The following is an 8,309-nucleotide window of genomic DNA, read 5'->3' as shown; positions in this document are numbered from 1 at the left end:
TTGTTGTGTTTTTGCATGGAAGCGAGAGAAAAAAAACCTGTGTACCTATGATGATAAAAAGCTCAGACGTAACATAGGAGAGGCTTTGTTGTCTTTGTTAAAAACTTCTTAAAGTTAAAAAAAGAATTCTGCAAATCTAATCTGTGCTACTAACAGCAGATTTATGTTTGAACAAGAGTCTGATGCTTTTAAAGGAAAACCCCAATAATTTGATATGATCAATGTTGTGTTTTCAGCAGTTAAGCTGTGATAACTTGGCCATTTAGCTTCTTAACCCTTGTGTTGTCTTCCCGTCAAAATCGAAAATCAACACTTTTGCTGACGTCTTTCGTCGATGTTTTTAACTTTTTCTTACATTTTGGTCCCTTTTTGAACACTTTTCACTTTTTCAAAACACAAAAACACAAACTTTCTTAACTTTAGTTTTACAGTTATTTTTTAGATTTAGGGTCAACAATCCTCATTTATAGGAAATTATACCTAATGATTGAGTTAGAAAAGCAGAAATTAGGAATTATTTCAACTAAAATTAAAGGAATGTTTGTTAAACAGACTGGAATTTGTCAACTTTTATACAATGCTATTTCAAAACCACTTCAATTTGTTTTTCAAATGATATAAAATTGAATTAGACGCCCCAAAAATAATAAAAGTAGCGATTTGTACTTGCCAAAGAGCGTTGTTTGGAGTCAATCATGTTATTTTGGGTAGTTAAAAAGAACATGGACACAGGAAAACGGGTCAATTTGACCCGAGGACAACATGAGGGTTAAATGTACTGATTGTTAATATGTATTATATATATAATATGTAATATGTATGATTGCTAAACGTTGCAAAATAAAAGCACAAGAGAGAAAAAAAAAGCACTCCCGTCTTGTAATGGACGCTAAAATTCTTAGTTAAACATCTATAATACACTTTTAAACCGGATATCATATTATCGCAGCTCGGTTCTGTTGAACTCAGATGTTCAGGAGCCTCTGTGTGATAAGTAAGGCACCTTTTTGAAAATACAAACAGCTTTTTATTGCTGTTTTAGAAGAAAAAATAAACAAACTTGCAGCTTCTGTACACAGTCAACACAGAATGGAAACAGCTGAGTTGCAGCTGATGGCTGGTGGGATTGATGAGACTTGGAAAATTGTCTTATTTTGTAGTACAAATCTAGATGGCTGATAGTAGAAACTACAAATCTTTTGAGGAGTTTTGTGATGCATTTTGCTGTCACCTGCTTTGCTGTCCCTGTGTGTGTGTGTGTGTGTGTGTGTGTGTGTGTGTGTGTGTGTGTGTGTCACAAGAAATTAAAGTCTGTGGTGATACAAATCGACATCAAAACGTGTTTAATGTTGTGATAACCAGAAGGTCAACTATTGTACTCGTGAGTTACTATTAACAAGCACCATCCATTTAAACTGATTGTTTTTCTATGGTGTATAAATGCTTAAGTTACATTTAAGATCAAATAAAAGCAGATGTTTAACAAACTGAAGGGACAACAGTACTTGTCAAAAGTCAAATGTAAAGTGTTAACCTCCTTTTTTTACGTTAAAACTAACATTTGTATCATAAATTGTAATATATATAAAGAAAGTAGCCCGTTTTTGGCTGAATGTATTTCAGCTGCAGCAGTTGTATTAGCCTTTAAAACTTCATGACATGTTAGTCCATTTGCCAAAGGCTTTAATAATTTAATAAAGGTAATTCTTTTATTTTTACCAGGGATGGCGATTGTAGTTTAAAGTTTTCATCTGGATAATTATAAATAAGACTGATGCTAATCATCAGTTTGCCTGATAAAAGTCACAAATGTCAGCTGCAGACTGAACTTTGTAAAAAGCAATGTTTTCAGTATTGTACATTATGTTTGAATACCTGTTATTAGTTTCCAAGTGTGTATTTTGAATTTCTATTTTCACTGTAGGAATCCACTTTTGCTCAAAAGTTCAATGATCTGTAGCTTTATTTTTCACTTTATTTACTTAAGCTGCAGTGAGCAGAAATGGAAGATGTGTTTTCTCCTTTGTAAAGGAGTCCTCCCAGGTTTAACTGACTAAAGTGTGGGTGTGTGTGTGTGGGTGTGTGTGTGTGTGGGTGTGTGGGTGTGTGTGTGTGTGTGTGTGTGTGTGAGAGATTGTGTGTGTGTGTGTTCTCTGCTTTATCCAATACCGTTTTCTTCCTTGAGTTTAAACGAGTTTCATTGCACTGAACTGCATTTTCTACCAACCCTGAGCCACTACACTGCCACGTTCATATTAATGTTAATAATGTAACGTTCGGACTCAATAATCACAATTAAAAACCCGACGACATCATCACTGAGCATCGTCCATCGACCAACCCGCCGTCTGTGATACCGTGGCTCCTTGGTGTGAAGCGTGTTTTGTGTGACCAACGTGGTCGATGTAGAACAAACCCCACAGCTCGGTTCTCAGAAGAAGGAAAAACCGCTGTTGGAGTGACTTAAACAGCAGTTTTTGGGGTTCTAGCTGTGTAATAGGTAACAAGCATCTGCTTGTTACAAAATAAACCGTGTTGTGCTGTTTTGAACAATTTGGTGTTTTGAGATTTTTTTGGGGGGGGAGGGGGGGGTTATTTTCTTTACAAAGCATTCTGATATTTTTCTCAGAAGTTGGTGGCGACCAAAAACGGAGCTAAAAGAGAATATTAAGTTAATTTCATTCAGGTGTGAGGATGGTGGATCAGGCAAGACAGGTGAAGGCAGCAGGTAGGTCTCACATCAGGTGGAAGTGTAGGAGGAGCCATTTAATACCAACAGATCAATTTCTTAATATTAATATGGAAAATGTATATTTAACAATAATAATAATAATAATAATAAACAATGAATGGAGGTCGGCAATGGAAGTAGGAGTTCTATTAGTTAAACCACGTAAATATATACAGTATAAACCATATAATTATGGAAGGCTTAAAATGGCTGATATACTTTAAATAAACTTTACTTAAAGCCCGGGCATGATGAGGTCTGGCACACTTATTTTTTGAAGGGGGGGTAGTGCCAAAATTGTTGCTGCATACCCCTCTGACACTGGGTAGTTTTGCCTCTGCCTCATCTTATCAATCATATAAAGTGTTTTTTAAACATTGTGATGCGATCTTGTAATTGACCATTTTTACATACCTGATCAACAGATTCGGAGCTTTGACTCTGAAGTGAAACAAACAAGAAGACAAATAGGATCATTTATTCCCAGTGATAAAAATAGTCATGACCGATATAGACTACACACATTCTGCACAGCTAATAAAAGTTTACATATCACTCCACACCATCCGTACCTTTCAGTAGAAGTACTCTTTTACATTCCTTACCTTTTAGAAAACTATAAATAATCAAGACACTGACTGCAGATATATATTTTTCAGAGAACTAAAAGCCTTTTGGTTATTTGTAATTGCATTAATAATTTAAAGAGATAATTGGAAGAAATCTAGAGGGCAGGAAATGAAGGGAAACACAAAAAAACCTGGACTCTCCATCTTGTAGTGCACACATTATCCCTCTAGGGGGCGGCATGCCTTCACTCCTGAGCCTCATGTAAACTCTGGCACTACCCAACATAGTTAAAAAAAATGAAGGGTGAGAACCGTTGACATAACTGAACAGGTGAGACATAGTCACATCAAAGTTACATTACTGAGGGCGCCCGGGTAGCTCCGTTGGTAATGCGGGCGCCCATATATAGAGGTTTACCCCTCGAAGCAGCAGGCCCAGGTTTGACCCCGACCTGCGGCTGTTTGCTGCATCTCATCCCCCCCCCCCTCTCTCATGTCGTCAACTGTCCTGTCAATAAAGGCCTAAAAATCTTAGTTACGTTACTGAAACAACAGAACACACATTTCCTGAAAGTAAACAAACACAAATAAGTTGTGAAGGGGAGAAAAATCCGCTTTGTGAGGACCAAAGTGGGATTTAGTTCTTGTGAGGACTCTATTGCGATTAGTTAAATTTCACCCAAACACTGTATATTGCTGAGTTAAACTTACAAAAAAATGTCTTCAAAGTTACTCCAGTGAGCTAGCTAGTAAGCTAAGTGGCTAGCTAGTTAAATATGTCTCACGTGAGATAAATAAAGATAAAGTTACCAGCTTTCTCTTCTATCTGGTGTCACATTCTTGGTTCCTCATTCACTCAAAGAACAAACATACATCATCTTCACTCTCCATATTCAGCTTTCAACAGTTTTTTCACACACTGACGTTGAAGTGACCAAGTTCTGGAGGTTTTCTGAGCCATGATCCCAGTCCCCCACCCTGCAGAGCGCTGATGAACTGCTGCATTGCCCTTTGGTATCGTCCGGCAGCCATCTTGGAAGCAGAATAGGTCCCTGGAGTGGTGTCTGCAGCTTTAAACTGAGAAAGTAAGACACAAACATGCTTCACTGTCATCATAATCAGAAATTATTGATCCCCAAAGGGAAATTCTCTTACAGTTGCACAACATGTATAAATATCAGAGTAGAAATATAAAGAAATATAAGGAGTGTGGACATGCACAGTATTTACATAGTTAAAGGTAATGTAGGTAAAGGTAACGTAATAGTTGAAATACACATTAAAAAAAGTATGGGTATTTGCAGTGTCACAATATCCACTGTTTCTTTCAATTTGACCGTGGCAGAAGAAGTATTTAAATCCTTTACTGAAGTAAAAGTACTAATAACCCAATGTGAAAATGATGCACTACAAGTAAAGTCCTGCAAACCTTATTTAAAGGTGCAGTAACACTTCCTGTCATATCTGCTTTGAGTAGAACTACATGAATCCGGTAATAAACCAGCTCTTCTGGCAGCAGCTACAGCCTGTAGTGCAATTTGCAATAAAACACCACTCACTGGTCAGATTCAACCATCAGGTCTGGTGGGGGGGGGGGGATGCATCAATTCTCCCTTGTGTGGGGAGGGGCTTAGGGGACCATTTTGGGCTTTAGCTGAAAGGGGGGCGGGACTGGGAAGTTTTTGGTCCTGGATTTTCCCAAGCCTACCTACAGCAACTTTAACCCTTGTGTTGTCTTCCCGTCAACCATGAAGAAAACTAATTGAGATATTTAGTCACTTTTTTTAAACATCATCATCATTATCGTTTTTCCCCCCAACATTTATGTCACTTTTTCAATGTTGTGGGTACCTTTTCTATGTTTTTGGTGTTTTTTTACCAAAGTTTTTGGATATTTTTAACGTTGACATTTTCAGCGCTTATTTCGACGGCCCATTTTTGGTGACTAAATTAGGGTTAATTTCACCCTAGGACAGCATGAGGGTTAAGTAGATCAACCACTTCTCTGCCAACCCCCCCTCCTCCTCCTGAGGAGATTCAGGGTTTCCAGTCTCTGGGTGTCTCGGACCCACCTGCTGCTGCAGCCTCAGCCAGCGTGCGAACATGGAGCGCTTGCAGAGCCGTGACGGCGTCCCAGAGTCCTTCCTCCTTCCAGTGGAGGTGCTGATCTCCTCCAGGCCTCCGTCACCACGGGTCCAGTTCACGCTGACATGCGGCGCCCGTCCTGTCGGCCGAACCTCGCTGCTGTTCAGACCTGTCCAGAGAGGAAAAGCAAAGGGTGAGAACAGATACGGGGACAAACAGTGGGTGGGTTCCCCTCAGAATGAGATGTAATATGTTTAGTGATCCTCTGGATTTTCATCTCGTGTCACCAGGTAAGAATGTTTTGGTTTAAAACCAAATACCTGCAAAGCTAACGACGTTACCATCAGCCTCAGCTGTATTAATGTTAGCATCCTAACACACAGGATCATGACCGAAAGAACGAGATCCAGGACACAAGCGGCCGAAATGGGTTTCCTCAGGAGGGGGGGTGGCGTCTCCTTTAGAGATAGGAGCACGGTCATCCGAGAGGAGCTCGGAGTAGAGCCGCTGCTCCTTCACGTCAAAAGGAGCCAGTTGAGGTGTTTTTGGCATCTGGTAAGGATGCCCTCTGGGCGCCTCCCTAGGGAGGTGGTCCAGGCACGTCCAGCTGGGGGCAGGCCCCGGGGTAGACCCAGGACTAGGTGGAGAGACGTCCAGCTAGGAGGAGGCCTCGGGGTAGACCCAGGACTAGGTGGAGGGACGTCCAGCTGGGAGGTGGCCTCGGGGTAGACCCAGGACTAGGTGGAGAGATTATATCTCCAACCTGGCCTGGGAACGCCTCGGGATCCCCCCAGTCGGAGCTGGTTGATGTGGCTCGGGAAAGGGAAGTTTGGGATCCCCTGCTGGAGCTGCTGCACCCGCGACCCGATACCGGATAAGCGGTCAAAGACGGATGGATGGATGGATGGATCCTAACACACCGAACTAAGACGATAAACATGATTAACATTATGCGAGCGTTTGCATCAAGGTAGCTCAGTCGGTAAGGCGTTGGTGTTGGGAACCTGAGGGTTGTGGGTTCAGGTCCCTGTTCGGGCCAAAGTCCAGAGTGTGCACTGGTAGCTGGAGAGATGCCAGTTCATCCCCTAGGCACTGTTAAGGTGTTGTTGAGCAAGGCACCGAACCCCCCTCAGCCGGTCAGGGTGCAGGTCCAGCACTAGCAGCCCGCTCACTCTGGCATCTCTCATTGGTGCATGTGTGTATTTCAGGTCAAGAGTGTGAATTGTCATTTTCCCATAGGTTATCAATAAAAAGTATAAGTTATTATTAAAGTACCACACTGCCTAAGAAGAGTCTCACGTAGTAGTACAGAAAAATGTACATTTTGAATTTGAAATATCTCAATCGCAATTCTTTCTTTTATTCCTCTCAAATGAAGCAGAAACCTTCTGTGAGGTGATACACTGAGTGAATTAAATTGAACTGAGGAGCGTTAATACTTGGCGTGTAAAACTTTTGGACCTACAGCCGAGCAGCAGTTGCTGTCGTCGGTACGGGAGCAGCAGGTTCTTGACGGGCGCGAGGCGCCGTGCCATGGCCCGGCCCAGGTGACCCGTGTGGTGGAGCGTCCCCACCGTCAGGCTGTGCAGGTAAACTGGCTCCACCAGGTGAGACAGGAGGGCCCCCTGGAGGCCCACAACGCTCCACCTGTCGAGACAAGCGCTTTTTAAAAACCGAGATGCAGTATGATGGCGGTTTGACAGCTTTTTAGCTCAGAAGATTTTCACTCACAGCTCATCAATGTTTGACTGTCTAGACCCTGCAAGCTGCTTCTCCGCTGTAGGAACTGAGTGAATATACCTGGGAACCACTTTATCTGGAGGTGAAACTTTAAGTAATCGTAACTAAACTGTTGATAATAATCCCTCATAGCACAAGAAAACTGTACAGTAAGTAGGATAGGTCAAGGTTAAAGTCATTTATAATCTGTGATGATGTTATCAACACAGTTTCTATCAGTCATAATTGGTGTAAGTGATAAAACTACAAAAACAAGACAAGTGAAATTATCCTTTCAAATAAACAGCATTACAACTTTTTTTTGTAAATAATACTTGCACATTTTATTACACTATACACTAACTGAAATTCCAACATTGTATTTTAATAAATATTAGAACACACCTTCCAGGGCTGATTATTAGATTAGATTAGATTCAACGTTATTGTCCTTACACAGGTACAAGGCAATGAAATGAAGTTTGGGTCTAACCAGAAGTGCAATAGCAGCAGTAAGTGCAGAATATACAATGGTTCCATAAGTGCAGGACATGGATATATAATGAATAACTATATAAATGAATACTATTATAAACAGAATTTTATAAACTCACTTTGCCATCTTGTCAGTGCAGGACATGGTGACGGGACGTTTGCCCTGCGGTACACCGGTCCGGTTCACATTGGCCATTGGCGCTGTGATGGGCAGCGTCCCCTCGCCTCCGTCCACCTTCACCCTGAGGTGACAGCGGAGCCTCCTGCTGGGATCTGACATCAGAAGTAACAGAAGATGGAGACTCAGTGGCTGACACACACACAGCAGACGGCATGGAACTAGATGTGATAGATCATTAGAGTTGGTTTTTGTTGCTTCACGTCTTCTCATGTCGCCTGTCACTTGGCCAAAATGTCGTACTTGAACACACTGCAAAATACCTTTTCAAAGATCTTTGGTGGGAATATTAGTACCTACTTCTGTTCCTGCATTATTCAGAATGCTCTGGATTTTCACAGGCTAGTTGTGAATGTAGACTTATTAATGGGCAACGCATCCGGTTCCGCAAAGTGCTGCAAATGTGGAGGGGCTTAAACCTGCTTTAAATCTGATCTCCAGCAGGGGGAGACTTCTTAAACATGCTTTAAATCTGATCTCCAGCAGGGGGAGACTCCTTAAACATGCTTTAAATCTGATCTCCAGCAGGGGG

The 8,309-nt window shown here is 41.6% G+C and overlaps 1 protein-coding gene and 1 long non-coding RNA gene across 3 annotated transcripts in view; one reads left to right on the top strand and one right to left on the bottom strand.

Moving 5' to 3' along the window:
* Positions 1-3,191: 3,191 nt before the first annotated feature.
* LOC117954598 (double-stranded RNA-specific editase B2-like) overlaps positions 3,192-8,309 on the bottom strand; it is a 55,711-nt gene continuing 50,593 nt past the window's right edge. The window contains exons 8-11 of one of the 2 annotated variants that reach the window (XM_034888529.1): positions 7,719-7,872; positions 6,851-7,032; positions 5,373-5,554; positions 3,192-4,383 (exon numbers count right to left, since the gene is read on the bottom strand). In XM_034888529.1, coding sequence (XP_034744420.1) covers positions 4,213-4,383; positions 5,373-5,554; positions 6,851-7,032; positions 7,719-7,872 — 689 coding nt within the window. In that variant the 3' untranslated portion in view covers positions 3,192-4,212. The remainder of the gene's footprint in view (positions 4,384-5,372; positions 5,555-6,850; positions 7,033-7,718; positions 7,873-8,309) is intronic. The other variant, XM_034888530.1, reaches the window with a different exon arrangement.
* On the top strand, positions 4,907-5,692 carry LOC117954679. The gene is made up of 3 exons (XR_004658869.1): positions 4,907-4,985; positions 5,068-5,074; positions 5,681-5,692. It is a non-coding gene; the product is annotated as an uncharacterized LOC117954679 (long non-coding RNA).

The sequence above is a fragment of the Etheostoma cragini genome, chromosome 12 (assembly GCF_013103735.1).
Source record: "Etheostoma cragini isolate CJK2018 chromosome 12, CSU_Ecrag_1.0, whole genome shotgun sequence".
NCBI classification, from domain to species: Eukaryota; Metazoa; Chordata; class Actinopteri; order Perciformes; family Percidae; genus Etheostoma; species Etheostoma cragini.
This window is presented reverse-complemented; position numbering and strand designations above follow the sequence as displayed.